Source organism: Etheostoma spectabile, chromosome 18 (genome assembly GCF_008692095.1).
Source record: "Etheostoma spectabile isolate EspeVRDwgs_2016 chromosome 18, UIUC_Espe_1.0, whole genome shotgun sequence".
Taxonomy (NCBI): domain Eukaryota; kingdom Metazoa; phylum Chordata; class Actinopteri; order Perciformes; family Percidae; genus Etheostoma; species Etheostoma spectabile.
The window spans coordinates 12,828,326-12,846,895 of NC_045750.1; the positions used below are offsets into that span (position 1 = coordinate 12,828,326).

The 18,570-nt window shown below is 40.8% G+C and overlaps 2 protein-coding genes and 1 long non-coding RNA gene across 15 annotated transcripts in view; 2 read left to right on the top strand and 1 right to left on the bottom strand.

Annotated features, from left to right (window-relative positions):
* The window catches only part of LOC116706681 (histidine triad nucleotide-binding protein 3), a 4,443-nt gene extending 492 nt beyond the window's left edge, over window positions 1-3,951 (top strand). The window contains exons 2-5 of the mRNA XM_032543626.1: window positions 59-176; window positions 2,810-2,879; window positions 3,041-3,167; window positions 3,680-3,951. Coding sequence (XP_032399517.1) covers window positions 59-176; window positions 2,810-2,879; window positions 3,041-3,167; window positions 3,680-3,727 — 363 coding nt within the window. The 3' untranslated portion in view covers window positions 3,728-3,951. The remainder of the gene's footprint in view (window positions 1-58; window positions 177-2,809; window positions 2,880-3,040; window positions 3,168-3,679) is intronic.
* A 2,646-nt stretch (window positions 3,952-6,597) lies between these two features.
* Window positions 6,598-18,570, top strand: part of ppp1r13bb (protein phosphatase 1, regulatory subunit 13Bb) — a 30,269-nt gene continuing 18,296 nt past the window's right edge. For 4 of the 13 annotated variants that reach the window (XM_032543438.1, XM_032543442.1, XM_032543441.1 and 1 more), the window contains exons 1-3: window positions 11,215-11,467; window positions 17,002-17,149; window positions 18,193-18,312. In XM_032543438.1, the coding sequence (XP_032399329.1) occupies window positions 11,300-11,467; window positions 17,002-17,149; window positions 18,193-18,312 (436 nt within the window). In that variant the 5' untranslated portion in view covers window positions 11,215-11,299. Of the gene's footprint in view, window positions 6,997-7,243; window positions 7,405-11,211; window positions 11,486-17,001; window positions 17,150-18,192; window positions 18,313-18,570 lie in introns of those variants that run through there. The other 9 variants (XM_032543439.1, XM_032543448.1, XM_032543447.1 and 6 more) reach the window with 6 other exon arrangements.
* LOC116706547 (uncharacterized) overlaps window positions 15,551-18,570 on the bottom strand; it is a 9,658-nt gene continuing 6,638 nt past the window's right edge. The window contains exons 2-3 of the long non-coding RNA XR_004336269.1: window positions 17,270-17,275; window positions 15,551-15,560 (exon numbers count right to left, since the gene is read on the bottom strand). This is a non-coding gene — a long non-coding RNA (uncharacterized LOC116706547). The remainder of the gene's footprint in view (window positions 15,561-17,269; window positions 17,276-18,570) is intronic.

Below are 18,570 nucleotides of genomic sequence, written 5' to 3' on the forward strand. Positions count from 1 at the left end.
CTCTCTCTCTCTCTCTCTCTCTCTCTCTCTCTCTCTCTGTCTCTCTGTCTCTGTACAGGACGGTGAGCTGCTTTGTTTTCGTGACATAAAACCTAGCGCCACACATCATTACCTCGTTGTTCCCAGGGCGCATATCAACAACTGCAAAACTCTTCAGGGGAACGACGTCCCTCTAGGTGAGCGAAGGCATGACCCGCCCTACTCTGCCTCCGATTGGCTACCCTGATACCCTAATTAACCAATCTCACCGCTATAGGCAGTAGCTCATAACGCTAGATATACACTCACCGGCCACTTTATTAGGTACACCTGTCCAACTGCTCGTTAACACTTAATTTCTAAGCAGCCATCACATGGCGGCAACTCAGTGCATTTAGGCATGTAGACATGGTCAAGAGAATCTCCTGCAGTTCAAACCGAGCATCAGTATGGGAAGAAAGGTGATTTGAGTGACTTTGAACGTGGCATGATTGTTGGTGCCAGAAGGCTGTTCTAGTTTTCAGAAACTGCTAATCTACTGGGATTTTCACGCACACCATCTCTAGGTTTACAGAGATGGTCCGAAAAAGAAAAAACATCCAGTGAGCGGCAGTTCTGTGGCGGAAATCTTGTTGATGCCAGAGTCAGAGGAGAATCCAGACTGGTTCGAGCTGATAGAAGGGCAACAGTACTCAAATAACCACCCGTTACAACCAAGGTGGGCAGAAAGCATCTCTGAACGCCAGTACGTCCAACTTTGAGGCGATGGCTACAGCAGCAGAAGACCCATCGGGTGCCACTCCTTTCAGCTAAGAACAGAAACTGAGACTACAATTTGCACAAGCTCATCGAAATTGGACAATAGAAGATTGGAAAACGTTGCCTGGTCTATGAGTCTCGATTTCTGCTGCGACAGTCGGGTGGTAGGGTCAGAATTTGCCATCTACAACGAAAGCAGGATCCTCCTGCCTTGTATCAACGGTTCAGGCTGGTGGTGGTGGTGTCATGGTGTGGGGAATTTTTCTTGGCACTCTTGGGCCCCTTGGTACCAATTGAGCATCGTTGCAACGCCACAGCCTACCTGAGTATTGTTGCGGACCATGTCCTCCCTTATGACCATAATGTACCCAACTTCTGATGGCTACTTTCAGCAGGATAATGCGCAGTCATAAAGCTGGAATCACCACAGACTGGTTTCTTGAACATGACAATGAGTTGGCTGTACTCCAAATGGCCTCCACAGTCACCAGATCTCAATCCAATAGAGCATCTTTGGGTGTTGTGGTACGGGAGATTCGCATCATGGATGTGCGCACAAATCTGCGGCAACTGTGTGATGCCATCTGTCAATATGGACCAAACTCCCTGAGGAATGCTTGCAGCACCTGTTGAATCTATGCCACGAAGAATTGAGGCAGTTCTGAGGCAAAAGGGGGTCCAACCCGTCACTAGCATGGGGTACCTAATAAAGTGGCCGGTGAGTGTAGATAACGCTGTCGACAGTTTGTCAGCAAGCTATGGGCTATTGGTAGAAGTTCCATAGAGACAGATAATTTAGCAGTCTTTGAATTGCTTATTAGGCTACAGGAAATTCCAAGTGAACTTTAATTACTGGTTAATATCTTTCAATGAAGCCAGAATGTGTCCTTATTTTCGGTGTGATAATGGAAACACAAAGCCAAAATCATTGTCTCTGAGGAGGTCATGGCTGCACTATAATCATATATCCTAGTGACATAAATTAACATCCTCTCTGATTATATCCTGGGGAACAGGAATAACTTGAACTCTTACAGTATGCAGTCTTCTTCTATTTAAACACAGATATAAACTTTGATTACACACTGAAAATGTGAATAGGACTATCCACTTATTATTTTACTCCATATCATTTAATGGTTGACAAAAACCAAAGGCGTACCTGAGACACTGTCTCTTAGATTAGATTAGATAGATTAGATGATACTTTATTCATCCCACAGCGGGGAAATTCCTTTGTAACAGCAGCAATTCTCTACAATGAAAGCAAAAACAAACAAACAAGTAAACACACAAGAAAAACAGGCAAACAATAGACAATGTGCAGAAAGGTAGACTGAAGCAAAGTAAAGTAAGGTAAAGTGCAGATGCCATAGTACAAGGAAAACAACATTGCAGTGTTGTAAGTGACGCTAAAATTAAATTGAATATTTAATTAAAGTGATAATGCAAAAGCAGGTAACCATAATATAAGTTATATTCACCTGTGACCATAAATAATATAAAAAAGTAAGTACTTTAATGGAAAAAATAAATACAATAAAGTTATACAGGTGTGTTGGATTAACCTGTGTTGTGCTTCCGTCAACCATGAAAAAAACACACATTTGGTCACTTTTTTCCCACTTATTATCGCTTTTCCAACATTTTTTCACTTTTTAATTTGTGGGTTCTTTTTTTTTTTTATGTGTTTTGGGTTTTTCCAAAGCTTTTGACATTTATAATGTTGACATTTTCAGCTTTTTTTGACGGCCCATTTTTTGTGACAAAAAAAAAACAGTTAACTGCAAACGGGTCAATTTGACCCAAGGACAACATGAGGGTTAAATGAAAAACAGGAACAGAAACTACAACATTATCAGGTGGTGCAGGTGTTGTAGAGTCTGACAGCGGCCGGGATGAATGACCGGCGGTACCTCTCCTTCTTACACCGGGGGGGTATCAGTCTGCTGCTTATGGACTTACATGAGTGAGAAGAGTAATAATTTTACACAGCAAATATACCACTATGTATTCTTGTTTTTAGGCTGTATATGACGGCACCATGCTGATGGGATTTGTTTGTTGATAGTGGAGCGGATGGAAAAAATGGGAAGGAGTATACTAGAGAAGAATAAAGTCAGCAACCTGAATGATGTTAGGTAAATCAATCTCCTGATATTACCAGAGTTGTGAATTGTGATCAACTTTTAAATTGTTTTCTGTGTTGCTTCGCTTCACAGAAATAATGTAGCTTTTAATCATTTCTATGGAAACCTTTTGCTGATGTGTCTGTTTTCCAACCCACATTGACTCCGTGCAGGATGGGGTTTCATGTGCCTCCATTCTCATCCGTTCCCCACCTCCACCTCCACGCTCTGGCTCCAGCCAGTACCATGAACTTCAAGGCGCAGCTTCGCTACGGGCCGCAGTCTCACTGGTTCATCCCAGTGAGTGATGTCTTGGATGAATGCATTCATAACGAGACTGGAGTGTGCACCTAAAGGAATTGTAGACTCTTTTTTGTGTGTGATTTTAGTAGAAATATTAATGAACTTTATTTATGTGGTTCTTTTCTTAACAAGGTTATAAAGCGCTCCACAGGTAAAAATAAAAAATAAAAACAGCAGATGAAAACAAAAAACACAGAAACCATAAAACACCAGCAGGAGATAAGATAAAGTGGACAAAATGTAGAATGGCAAAAGTGGAATAACAAAAGCAAACTATATCTTAAATAGTCATAAACGCTTTAATATGACAGAAAGTTTTAGTTTTAGCAGTATACCATGATTGTCATTAAAACAACATATAGTTCCATTTATAAACTGAAAATTTTGGGGAATTTTGCAATTGTAAAAAGGTTTAGTAAAAATACTAAAATGTCATTGTTGTCTTTAGATAATGAATATATTTAAACTTGAATTGCTAAATGGACGTTTCTTGTTTTGCTCTGTTGCAGGTTGACAAAGTTCTTTCTCAGTTGAAGACTCGCGGCAAGGTCAAATGAAGAGATACAAGAGCCTGAAGGTGCAACAGTCTATTTTTATGTTTAGGTTATTCATTGCCATCCCGCTTCACTGGGTGTAATTTTTAATCCGTTCTCTGTCTGACTCGACATTTTTGTGCCAGTGAGTTATGATGTACAGTATATTCCTCCATGCTGCTTGGTGGTTCAGTTGTGAAGAAAAGTGGAATGAAAAAGGCAATTTTTCTTTTAAGGTGGAAGCTAAAAAAGTTGTAAGGTGGAGGATGGAGGTGTGTCCTTGACCAACTGCCATATTGCTCGTTTGAAAGCCAAGATGTCTCTTTCTCATGGGTGAGCCAAATTCTCTGGGTGGGCAAAGCAGAGAAAGGGGAGGTAACCTTGCCTCGTATGACCTCATAAGGGGCAATATTCCAGATTGGCCATCTGAGCTTTCATTTTCTCAAAGGCAGAGCAGGATACCCAGGGCTTGGTTTACACCTATTGCCATTTCTAGCCACCGGGGGACCATAGGCAGGCTGGGGGAACGCATAGTAATGTTTAAAAAACCTTATAAAGTGAAATTTCCATGCCTTGGGACCTTTAATAACTACAGGAGACAATGGCTCCTAATGTACGTCTTTATTATTCTGCCCTCACCTACACAAATGTCTAAACAACTGTTTGGAGGAAAAACACAAAATTCATTATGAGAACACACACAAAAAAATGTGTTGGCGGGTTTTTGTTTTGTCTTCAATATGTACTCTTCAAAAACAAAGTCTTCAATTAACAGTGACTCGAGACTCGAGATGCATACTGGCTTTCATAACAATGTCAGTTCTTTCAGTGAGCCACTTGATGTCACTAATGTCAACGTTTTTTTGTTTTATTGCGGGACATGAGGAGCAACATGCACCAATTGGCTACATAAGCTGACTTTTAACTCTTTTTTTTTGTTACTTATTTAAAAATAATAAAGCAGGAAACAATAAAAAAAAAATTCTCTCTGTCATTTCAGCCTGACATTATCCTGCTGCACTCATGTTCAGTATCTTCATACAGATTGTCACTATGTTTCAATAGTGAGATTGGAAGAGGAAAACCATTCAAAGCCTTGTGTCATCACGAATTTGCTAAAATGATGAAGAAGGAGCCCAAAACTATAACATCTGTCATCAACAGTACACATCAGTCTGGAAGAAGCTGTCACACAGCATTCAGAGCAAATAACATCATCTCTCAGACTAAGTGCTTTTTTAAATCTAAATCTAAATCTAAATCTACAACAACCGCACAACCTGTTGGCATGTTATCACCCTAACATCCTGAAAACTGCAATTACTTTTCCTGTGTTACAGTTTTTTTTATTTTTTTATTAGTGTTGCTATTTTGAAAACCGGGACCGGTTTTTGAAACACCCAATTAGCACAACATCTCAGACCCTTTGCAAAATGAAACACTCTTGCAAAAACTATGAACTATTTATATTTAAAAAAAACATTTTGTTACCATATGAAACACACGTTTCATATGACTCAATTCAGTTTGAACCAGTTACACACTGCTGTGTGTAACACTTTTAGCAATTCTACATCTCAGTGATTAGAGAACTGTAAATGAGCTACACAGAGAAAGTACACATACACAATAACCAATAACCAAACACTACACACGACCAATGTTGCAGACTGAGGAAAATCTAATTTTTTCCTCTCCAAATACCCAAATCAGTCAACATGTCAACATGGAGAATCCCAACGAAACATGTCCCTGTTTACATGCTACTACAGCTCGTAGGTGTTAGCCTGACAATTCGAATTGCAAAGGAAGTGACATCATGATATACTTCTGTGTCTAATGTATACAAATGTGTTTAGTGTTTTGCAAATCACTCTGTGTATTGTTTTGCAAAACGTGTGAGGGTGACATTGGTGCACATCTGGGCCAACGTTTTGCTCCTTGAGTGTAAGGTTTTGATCATTTTGATTTCAGTGGCAAAAAACTGTAACCGGTGGTTTGACTGGAAAGATACAAAAGAGGCGTATATTTCTTTCTTTTTTTCTTCTGCTAAATGTAGCTCATTGAAACCTTACACCGTCTATGATTGAAACCCCCTTGAAAATCAGAAATCAAGGTTTTTTTTTATTTGATCACATGCGCTTGATGTATTTTAGCTAGAGCCATACTTCCTGCACTTTATCTGTGAATTACATGGGTGCTAGCTATAAATATTTGGTAATATTAGAACAGCCCTCCATTGATCCAAAAAGCTTTGTCACAAGACGTCTGGGACGTACATTGAATTGACGGGCTGTTCATTAAATGTCCCACTAACTACTGTTGTGCTATTGTACAACCTATAAGCACAAAATAAAAAACTAACTTGAAGGACTTGATGTTATTAACAAGGGGGCCCTCAGGCAGGCTATAATAAAACATGGACCATTAAGGCCCTTATGTCTTATGCGCTATTGTGCTTGGGTGGAGGCATATTCATAAACAAAACAGCCCACTGCTTGTAGTTTTTCTAATGAAGCATAAAAATTGTAATCACGACCGATTATTTTTTTCTTGTACATGCTCTGCCACCCTCCACCTATTAAGTGAAATACAAAAAAAGGGAAGTTGCACTAACGTTATCATAAGACGATAAGGTTAAAGTAAATATACGTTCAGAATTGCTAGTGTCCGATAATGGATCCAGAGCGTATATGTTAGCATCAACGTCGTGTGTCACACAACGCCGCTATACACAATAGGCCAACATAGATAAATGCTAACTTACTTTTAATACACAAGTCGTCCGTTTACTTTTTTGGACGGGTCATGTCAGTCGGAGAAAGCTGACAAACTATCCCGACTGGTGACGTTAAATTCTTGACATTCTACGTTGATGTGACGCTTTCGCTGCTGCGGTGTAGCCCCGCCCTTCCCACCGTCAACAACTGGATTCCAGCTATTTGTATTTTCGTCAACTAGCACTGCTAGCCTGCCAATGATTCAATGCGTCAGTAAAAAACGAGTTAGCCTATCTGGATGGACATTTATTGGTTTTTGTTTTCTTGAAAAACACTACATCGACAGCTCGTGCCGATGTGCAGTCATTGTGAGCTAAAGGACCGATGAGAGCGGAGAGATCGCCTTGCACACCGTCCTTTAGCCGCCTCTGAAACCAGCTAACAGCTAACGTTAACACCTTCGTACAGAGCTCGTTAGCTGGCTGGCTGACAGCTGGTTCGGTTAGTTACGTGCCTTCAACAGTATCGTAGCTAATGTTTAGTCCCTGAAACAATGAATTGTCTCTGACATTGGTGAGTGTATTTAATGTGTTAGCTAGTAATATCAAGTTATTGCATGTCATTTGTTTTGAGTCGCTTCAGCGTTGCTCTGCGAGCTAACTTAACTGCCTGGCTAACCATCGGCTTGTTTGTAGCAGCAGCTGCACAGAGCCACGCCTGGGCCATTTAAATGAACGCTTTAGGCTATAACAGGTGTTATTTTACCGTACAATGTTCATTTTTATAGCACTGAAAATGACCCCCCTGTTTTGGTTTACAGAGAGGACTGAGGCCCATTTGGTTGTCATATTGACCAGAACTAGCAACGGTGGGTCTTGGTTGACTCTACGGTGGTGCCATTTAACATAAGTGGATGAGCCGTTAGTCCACTTGCCGATGCACCCCTGGTTTTGACCTGCCAGAGCTGCCAATATGATGCCGGTAAGTGCACACAAGCCCTGCTCTCCTGGCATGAAACAATTATTATACTCTCCCATTTTCACCTAGCTTTTAATATTGCTCTGTGGCATTTGGGGGTCACACGGTCATTCACAATGTGATGGCCATGTGGATCCTCAGGCTAAAAATATAAAGGTAACAGATGAAGATAAGGAGCACAGTTTCGCTCCTTGACCAACAATACCCAAGTGTATTATGCAAGTTCAAGCAAGATTAATATCTGTCCATTTGCCTTTCCAACCATCACTCAGCTTGCATAAAAATGAGAATCACTTTCTAGACAGGAAAAGCTTGACTTAATCTACTACAACTTTATCTGTTGTGCAGTATCTCTGCAGCCTGATTCTATAGCTGCAGGACTTACATTTTTCATGTTGATGTTACAGTGTTATTAGGAAGGGAAGATGTAAGTATGTCATAACCGGATGTGCAGGGATTGTGGTGTATCTGAAGTCTTTTTGCTTTTAGCACAAGTAGAATATGTTTTCCAGCAAATATGTACAGTATTGAAGTAGAATTAGACTCCTGTAAATCAGTATATGATAGGTTAAAGTCACACCCTCTGTTCTCCCTCTGATAATAATGTGTTTGTGTGGAATAATGTTGAAACAAAACTATGGCTATTTTTAAAGCAGCAGGTACAGTAGGTTATTGTTTAAGACGCTCTCTGTTGCAAAGAATAGAATACCTGAATGGCAACACTATAGGAGTCGTGCTCTGTTGGGACCTCTTTTGTTATCTGTTGTACTGAGAATGCAGTGATGATTGTGGGAAATGTAATTGCAACCATTTTGGCCTTCAGGGAGGGGAACGTGAACTCAGATGCAGGGTAAGTTTACAGTAGGTAGGTTCAGTAAGGTGTTGTCATAAATGGAGGTGATCCTTGGCCAGGTATCTTTCTGAACATATGTGTGTGGGTTGGAGATAAATTATCACAGTAACCTTTTGCTTTATCGTCAACACAACTTTCAGAGAGGCTTGTGAGTTTTCTGGAGTACGAGGTAACAGAAGTTACTCAATATTCGCTTCTGCCATCGAGTTCTCAGGATTGACTGCAATGGTAGCCTCTGTAGACATTTGTAGCCTGGGGCACCAACAGGCTATCAGAGTCAAAGAGCCAGTAGAGCAGAGAGGCAGCCCTGCACTCGGGTCTCGCGTGACTTCGGCAGCCAATGAGACCTTGGCAGATCTAGGTCTGTGTGGCTGCGTCGACTAATGCTCTGTTGTTAAGGGGAACTTTTGAGCTGAGTAGATTGTCAAGTGGCATTAATGTCACATGGTGGAGCTGGCCAGAGCGTGACTTACAGGAAATGTAAACATTGCATCTATTTGTTGCTTTTACCTATTTTCGTGAGATATGCTGGCCAAGCCATCACAGCAATATCATAAAACACTCGTTATTAAGCAGTAAAATGAGTTTAATGCATGACTATTACTGTTGACTTTTTTCCTCAAACTCACTGTTTGACGGATGGAAATGGGGACTCATTGGTTTATTTAACAACTCCCACCTGTTTTAAAAGGGCTAGATCTCTTATTGGTTGAAGAAATGTACATTATTATTTAGACTTTCCTCCTCTCATGCACATTAGTCAGCTCTCAATCAAAGGGACACATCCTTTTTTTAAACAGCACCTTAAATCTCGTCGGGACCTGATATGTTCCCATGCCTCTGTCTAGATTTATATTTTCTCGTAGTCTTCGAAAAGCAGTTACATTTCAGATACAAAATGATATATCAAAGGAGTTTGTGCTTGATAGCTACTAGGCGTACATGCTCTACTAGATTAGTCTGTAATAGCAAAGCCATATTAGTTATAACTTGGATTATCTAGCCTAGCTTCTTTTTAAATATCAATTTTGATCCAGAACATCTTGTCTGCGCCAGTGTTCAAGTGCCCAGCTAAAAGAAAGATGTTTATATTTTCACATCTTATGCATGTATAATACATAACGGCATGATTTTTCAGTTTTTTGTCACCTTTTCTTCAGTTTATTACATATCATTTCCTTATCTTTTCTTGATATAGTTCAGTGCCATTTTAGCCAGATGGGCATGAAATGTCTACATTTGTGCCTGACCACATGGTGAATCAAAATTATGCCTTAAATTGTTCATAATGTCACAGTTGTTTACCTAGTTGTTTCACACATGTGGTTGTTGGGTTAGAATTTTTTAATGTTCAATGAATTATTTTGTCACAAAGTGAATATTTATGTATGTAAGGTTAATAAATCCTTGTTTAATTGCAGTGTCTTAAATTGGTGGGATTTGTGAAAGTTCTTTTCAGTTTTTAAAGTTTAAGCTCTCAAGAAGCAATGTTCTGCTCGATCTTTCTTCTTCACTGTGGGTACCTCGTTGGGAGTAAATGAGCGGTAGGATTTGTAAGAGGAAATGACAGTTTGAATAATCCTGCTGGAGATCAGGCCAGCCAAGCATCCTTCTCTCCCTCTCAGGAGTTAAATGATAAATGCCCCAATCTCCAGATGAGGCCCACTGGAGCATTATGCATCAGCAAAGAGGGATACTGTATATTTCTAGTCATGTACGGCGAGGCCTGTCTCAATTACTACATCATCACCTGAATTCAATTATTTGAAGAAAAAAAAAGTAAATTGAGTTGCGTTTCCATTAGCTGGGTAAATTAAGTGTCTACCTGAGCACAAGGTACCAATGTCAGGAAAAAAAAACAGTCTGAAAAAACTGCTGTTGGGCAGACTCTTCCGTTTCAGCTCATCTCAAACCACATTGGTTGCTTTCCGAAGCAAGATGAGAGAGAGAGAGAGAGGTGCTGATAAGGGCTCTCTTGATTTCTAGCTGAGAGTCTTCTCCACAGGTGCAGCAGTGTGTTTGCCAGCTCTGGGGAAAGTTAGGCTGGAGTTGTCACTCTCATCCAGCTTTTCTAGTTAGATCATTCAAAAAGGTTTAGATGGAAACATAAGAGTAGCAGAGTGGGGTCCTTTCAGGAATAGCTCAGTGTGTAGGGAGTGTGTGGTCAAGCGAGAGAGAGAGAGAGAGAGAGAGTTACAGTGGATGCCTTAGAGCAGACAGGTGTTGTTGATTGAAGGGAGGAACAGTAAAGTTGTCATGTTGTAGTAAATGTACGTTGTAGGTTCCAATTTGTCTTTTGAATAAACGCTGCAGTCTTCAACTGCTGTTTAGTTGCATTAGGTCGGCCTATACAACAATTTTAATGCAAGCTATTATTGCAATATATCAGTGCAGCAGAGCGAGAGGTGGAACATTGTTTCAGCAAATAATTGATGCTCCTTTGCCAACGATCGCATCCTTTCGATGAGCGGCCATTGACATTAACAACATGGATTCAGGTCTAGTTGCAAATCCAAACACAACAGCACTGTGTGTGGCACACAATGACCACAAAAAAACACAAATAAATCCTTATTCACACTTATTTTTATGATAATTAATCATCATCTCAGATTTCTTAATCGCGACAACCCTATGTACATCCAACAAAAAGTGTAAAGATGATCCTCTTCTTGCCCCTACATGATGCCCTGACCTGCTTGCAAGTCACAGTTGTAGCCAAAATAATCTCATTAGCAGGGAGTTGTTGGTGTTGCAGCCACTGGCACAACCCAGGGACAGTTTTCCAATAGAAGGACTTGTCGCCAGCCTCCTCCATCACCCTGTGATTCACCCCTCCCCTCTCTTTCTCTCTCTCTCTCTTACTGTTTGTTTCTCTCTATCTCTCTCCCCCCCCCCTCCCTCCCTGAATTACACATACAGCAAGTGTTTTTTCCTCCCAAGTCTCCTCTGCAGCACTTTTCAAATGCACGCACCACTGTCGGTTTCAGTGGTTCCCTCGGGATGGCGTAATTAAGTCTCAAGTCCTGCAATAGCGGCAGTGCTATGATGAAGAGGTTTGTGACTCTAGTGTTACGCGGCCTTGTTAACTTCTCCAAGGAAAACCCCATTTGGGCAAAGGAGCACACCCGGCCACCAAAGAAGGAGATCAGGAGGAAACGGCGGGCGGCCAGAAGAGCCAAGACCATGGGCAGACGCAACTTAGTGAAGGCGGTTGGTATTTCTCGGGTGGTCAGTCAGCTGGACCATTGGAGTTTCTGTTTTCCATGCTGTTGCTCTCTGAATGTATATTCACATGATGTGGTAGTTTTGGGATTGGTTGTGGCCAATTTAAATTAGACCCAAATGTATGCCTTTTAGTTATGTTGTCTGATTGGTTAATTGTGTGTCCGGATTAATTGAAGGCTTGTTTTGAGATGCTGTGGTTATAGGAATGTGTCGTCATGTTGACTATCCGTACTATGTTGTGTGTTTTTATGCAGCTGGTAACACTCCAGTATCCCTGCAGGATTAGCAAAGTACTTATTTATCAGTAAAATGTAGACATACAGTACACAATTATTCTCCAGCTTACTTACAACACTTTTTTTTTTCTTTTTCCCAGTTTCTCCCTCAATTTTTTTTCCCTCTGCTCTTGCAGATCAGGTCCCAAAATGACATCCATTACTAGTCTTTCTAGCTAACACTGTAAGGAGCAACATGAAATCATAGATAGATGTTATGGATGGACAGCTTTGCCTAAGAACAAGTGCCATGGCTCCAGTACCATTACATTATACATAGTTTCTGAATTTGCCTAAATTTGAGCTCTTATGCCCATAATCATCTGGGTGAAGTCAGAGAGGCTCTCAATCATAAGTGATTACATTGTTTCAGTTAGGCTGCTGCAGAAAATGTCAATGAATCACACAGCTGCATTATTATAAAGGGTGAGTCACGTTGTCTCAGAGAAACTCCCGGAGTTATAATCTATAGCTAGCTCAGTGACTAAACTTAGATTATTGGCAATTATAGTAACCTGAGGCCACACGTACAGTTATTCTTAAATCAAACTTCATCGCACATTGCTTTTTTTATATAAATATCTTTTACTCCCAAAGTAAGGTGTATAGTGGGTCTGTTGTAGTCCTCGTTGGAGGTTTTGGCTCATTGATTTGGTTTCACGTTGTGAACTATGGTTTGACATTGCGAACCATATGTAAACAAAATCTTGTTGGTCTAGACAGCAAGAATAGGATAACCCTTTTGATAGTAATGTTTCATTTTCAAGTCTTGATAACTTGGTTTTCCTAGCATTATACTTGATGTGTTTCTTGACTATCCTCCCTGTGATGTTAAACCAGCAGTGACGCATTTGCAAAAACCTTGAGAGGTTACAAGTAAACCACTGCAATGTAGAAATTCCGGATTACCCTTTTCTATTCTGTTTAATGACAACTAGCTGAACTGGCATCTAACTTGCACAAAAGCCATACGACTTCTCTTTTCAAACACTGTCAACATTTTTTTCATTTTAAAAATCCCTCCAAAGTCTTGGCTTTGTTCTAGATCTATTCTCCCTTTTGGCTCACTGCACTTTGTTTAGTGATCTCTTCACAGTCCTGTTTATCTGTAGTCGCACAAAAAGTGAGGCCTGTCACATGAAACAGGAAGGCACACCTTAACCCCCTATAGTGCTTCTGTTTCATAGAAAACACTGCAAAGCTGAAAGAAGGACAAAAGTGAATATAGAGGAGTTCATATATAGTTCAAAGAAGTCAAAGTTAATGTGGGCTGATCTAAACAAGCCAGATGGGAAACATTATCACATTAATAAAACTCAATATCCTTCAACATAACAGTTATGGCATAACTTCAGTGGGCATAGAGCACTTGAGAGGACATTATCCACTGCTCAACTCATCCTGTATTATGGCTTTATCCTACTATCAAGACGTTGATTAATCTCATCACAGGATTTGTTGTTTGCCCAGAAAATGAGTTGTCAAATTGTGAACACATTTTACATTCTAAATTTCAAAGTAGATCAGTGTCTTGTATGCCCTACAGCAGTATTTAACCAAATGAGTCAATACTTTGCAATCACTGAATCTACTTGGATATGTTTTTATCAGCTTGGACCATGGATTTGGACCGTCTGTATTTTGGATTTCTTTGGATTTCCTTGGTTTCTTTTCTTCCATTCTCCTCCTTTTAGGGGTAACATTGGACATGCATTGGAACGGAAAATTGAAATGCATCCTATATGCTTCAATGTTGTAAAACACTGAAATTTGAAGAAGTCCAAGGATGTCTTTCATATTCCACATTCCAGATAGATAATAAGCACATAGAGCATGATGGCTAGAAAAATCACGATTCATCAAAAAACTTTTTCAGACTCCTCCTAGACTGTGCGATTGATCTACACGAAACTTGGCACATAGCATCTCCAGACCGACCCGACAAAAATGTTGTTAAAAGAATTTTTATACAATAAAAATTGCACATATTACGCACAATCAAATCTTTGTAGCCAACTATAAAAAAAACAACTTTGCTATATCTTGGCTAAAATAAATGTTGTTGAAGCCAAACTTTAGATTTTTACTTGGTATGAGGCTACCAAACTAATTTCACAAACATTGGCCACTAAGGGGTGCTACGAATACAACAAGTTTATATCTCATGAACCGCTCATCCAATTTTTACAAAATTTGCTGGGTACCATGTAGGGCCACTCCTGAGATGCCCCTTACAGTGGGGTATTGATTGGTTAAAGTGGGTGTGGCCTATGGGACCCACATTTGGATTAACTAGTTACACTTAAGTGAATTACTGTAAATTAACAGGTTAGATGTACAATGGAAAGCTGACCTGACTTACCAAATATTCCACATGTGGACCGCTAGGTGGCACTATAATGACGTCAAACGTGTTGTTGCATATAACTCCCATACTACATTGCATATTAAAAATCTTTACATCCACGTGTTCACTGAATCAAGCAGAGTCACCTGATATAGGCCACACCCATTTCTGCTCAAAGTTCTTTTTGCAATATAAAAAAATATGATGTTCATACATAAACTTTATTTCAGACCCAGGAGGATCCATATCACAAAATATAGACGACAACAGTGTAGTTGTTTTACAAGCTTTTATAGAAAATGAAACCTGACTAACCTGAGGTTGTCCTTTTAAGGCTCTGGGGTATTTGCGATGGCAGTGTACCGCCGACCTTGCGGCTGACGCCTTTCGATATTTCCTGACGTTTGCCTCCCTGTGTTACGCTTCAGGTTCCGCTTTTGCGTGCTCCCCGGTTTGCAGATGCCGACTGGCATCGGGACGACTTGCATGGGGCGGGGGGACTTGGACCCCATCTAAACTGCTTGCAGTTCTAGTTGGCAATTGTTTTTGTGTTGGTCATCTTCTTATCTCAAATTGCCGTGAGCTGGACTGAGCTACATATCACACTGAATTGACAATAAATGTTTTTGACAAATCAGTTGTAGACATTTTTAACAAATTGCACTGTTTGTCCAATCGTTACAAAGCTTGCAGAATATGTTTTATAACAACGTTGGACCACATGTGGGAAATTACTTTGAAGTCACTATTGAGAAAAAATGTTTGAAACCGCGAATTGCTGCTTGTGGCTATATTTCTATTATAAAATGAAAAGAGAATGCCCATTACAAGTTAACGGAGCCAAATTGATCTAGTGAAATTGCTTATTATTTTTTGAACACAAAATATTTCTGTTTACAATGACATCCCCTTTGATTAATAATCACAAGTATTAGTAAGAGTTTAATTACGGAACATTTTAATTCAAATCCCATGTTTGTTCTGAAAAAAAAGAAACGCGTGTGTGCGTGCGTGCGTGTGTGTGTGTGGTTCAGGCCTAGCTGTTACACAATCATTTCAGCCCTTGTTCTTCAACTGAAAACACACACTATGCAGGACCAAAGATCATATATACATTCCAGCCAGGTTTGGGTGGGTAGTGTTGCACAGTCTGACAGCTGCAGGTACAAAGGAGCTCTTGCAACCCTCTGAACTTACACTTGAAAATGCTGCAGTAGCTCACATTTAGGGGAATATACAGTGGGGAGAACAAGTTTTTGATACACTGCTGATTTTTCAGATTTTCCTACTTACAAAGCACGTAGAGGTCTGTAATTTTCATCATAGATACACTTAAACTGTGAGAGACTCTAAAACAAAAATCCAGAAAATCACGTTGTATGATTTCTAAATAATTAATTTGCATTTTATTGCATCACATAAGTATTTGATACATCAGAAAAGCAGAACTTAAAATCTGGTACAGAAACCGTTGTTTGCACTTAAAGAGATCATGTGTTTCCTGTAGTTCTTGACCAGGTTTGCACACACTGCAGCAGGGATGTTGGCCCACTGCTCCATACAGACCTTCTCCAAATCCTTCAGGTTTAGGGCTGTTGCTGGGCAATACGGACTTACAGCTCCCTCCAAAGATTTTCCATTGGGTTCAGGTCTGGAGACTGGCTAGGCCATTCCAGGACCTTGAGACTCCGTAGTTGCCCTGGCTGTGTGTTTTGGGTCGTTGTCATGCTGGAAGACCCAGCCACGACGCATCTTCAGTGCTTTTCTGGTTATTGGAAAACTCCAGACCGGCCTGGACATGCGCTGTCTTGAGCAGGGGGACCTTGCGTGCATGACGGCGTAGTGTGTTACTAATGGTTTCATTTGAGACTGTGGTCCCAGCTCTCTTCAGGTCATTGACCAGATCCTGCCGTTTAGTTCTGGGCTGATCCCTCACCTTCCTCATGATCATTGATGCCCCACGAGGTGAGATCTTGCATGATGCCCCAGACCGAGAGAGATTGACCATAATCTTGAATTTCTTCCATTTTCTAATAATTGCACCAACAGTTGTTGCCTTCTCATCAAGCTGCTTGCCTATTGTCTTGTAGCCCATCCCAGTCTAGTGCAGGTCTACAATTTTATCCCTGACGTCCTTACACAGCTCTCTGGTCTTGGCCATTGTGGAGAGGTTGGAGTCTGTTTGAGTGTGTGGACAGGTGTCTTTTGTGCAGGTGCAGTTAATACAGGTAATGAGGGGAGAACAGGAGGGCTTCTTAAAGAAAAATTAACAGGTCTGTGAGAGACGGAATTCTTACTTGTTGGTAGGTGATCAAATACTTATGTCATGCAAAAAAATTCGAAGTAATTATTTAAAAATCATACAATGTGATTTTCTGTGTATCTATGATACCCCACTGTATTTAGGAAAGATCTCAGTTTCCTCAGACATCCATTGACTCAACCTGTCCTGAGTGTTATTTGTTGAGAACTTGTAAAGAAGTGTGGGATGTCTGCTTTTACTGTTATGAGAGTACAGACGGAAGCATGTGGGGGCTTGTATTGCTATGTCTTACCTCCCAGGCTGTACAGTGTATCTTCAAGGCAATGGCAGGCCCTAATCATAGTAATCAGAAAAGGGGCAGGCACAGGCATGAGTCCACCAGCAGCTCAAACTAACAGTTGGTGCTGGTGGACAGAAAAATGTCACATCAGCAGACCGGGCTTTGTCTAACCAAAGAGTAGGTTAAGCTTTGTTCTTAAACCACAAAGTTAGACAATTACATATTTTCTCACTTCTCAAACAGTATATCTCAAATGTCATGTAATGCCATCTTTAAGTCGTATCTGCCAGTATGATCTGCCACTGTGTTTTTACGTTTTTCTTTCATGATTTTTGTGTTTTATTCCTCTTTCAGATGATATTAACGGTGTACCTCAGCGATGGGGAACAGACTGTGACTGAGGTGCCCATCACCCCTGAGACGACGTGCCGCGATGTCGTCGAGTTCTGCAAGGAGCCCGGCGAGAGCGGCTGCCACCTGGCTGAGGTCTGGAGAGGCAACGGTAAGAGCTGGTTGATCTAGCGCTGCCTGAGTGTAAGAGTTTAGAGCGGTGAAAGCATCTTTTCTTTTGGGAAGCATGAATCTGAAGCATGAATCTGAAACCATTATCACTGAGCTTGACACTTGACTCATATGCACAACAATTAAATCATATCAAGCTGGACCTTTTAACCTTCCTCGTTAACATAAAAACAAGCACTTCATTAAAGAGAGTGCAGCTGCGGAGACTGTTCATGTATGACTACCTGAGTGGAGGAAAATCATGGAGAAGTTTCACACAATTCAAGAGAAGGAAGGCATGTATTAGCAAAATACATCAGACTACAATAATATACTTCAAGTTCAAATGTGTAGGTCAGAAAAGAGTTACGTGCTGGTATAGTCCACAACACTGTCACAACAGATTCCACTCAGTCCAAGCAACCACAGTCGTGCTGACACACCCAGTGTTATCAGCATTTTTAGCTGAGGGGCCACTCCCCTGTTGAAAACAACATCCCAGCCAAGGGCTTTATTAACCCACGTTATGCAATCATGTTCGGCTGGTTCCTGACAATGCCGCTGTCTGCCCTCGAAACCTCCTAAAACCTCTCTAGCTGTGTCTCTGTCTCTTTGTCTCTCTTTGCCCACAGAGTGCCGTCCTTTTGAAATGGGGAAAAACAAAAAGTTTTTGCACACGTAGTTATCCATCATTCTCAGCAGTCCCAGTTTTAATGCCTAAACACCAAACACACACTTCCTCCTCCACTCCCAAGCCAGGTTTGCATTGGCCTACTGTGTGGCAGCTGTATTGCGCATTAGTTATTAGATTTTGCAATACTACAATACATGATCAGTACTAGCAGGAAGTTTTTGGGCTGTATTACCTTTGGACAGAGCTAGTCTGGCTGTTGGCTGTAGCTTCATATTTAACTGATAGATATTTGGTTCTGATTTAACTGTCCACAACCAAGCGTATTTACCCTTTTTATTTAAACTGTGCTTAATTTTGCATTAAAAATATGTTTAACTAATGGTAACTTTTCTTGTAACTTGTCTCTGTAGAACGGGCAATACCCTTCGAGCACATGATGTATGAACATCTGCAGAAATGGGGGCCTCGGAAACAAGAAGTCAAGTTCTTCCTCCGGCACGAAGATTCGCCTACGGAGAGCAGTGATCAAGGTGAGCATTGTCGCCTTCTCTTCTGTCTGGAGGTTTTTTCCTGCTCTGTGTAGTCTCTACCTGAAGAGTGGAGGATGGAGTCGGGGGTTGTCGGGGAATTCCCGACACCTGTTCTGGCTGGCTGCTCAGCTTTGGGTGCTTCCGTCAGTCAACAGTCAACATTTCTCTACTGCAATGTTTAATTGATGCTTGATGGGCCATGTCAAAGGAATGAATCATTGTCCCATTTACACACACACACACACACACACACACACA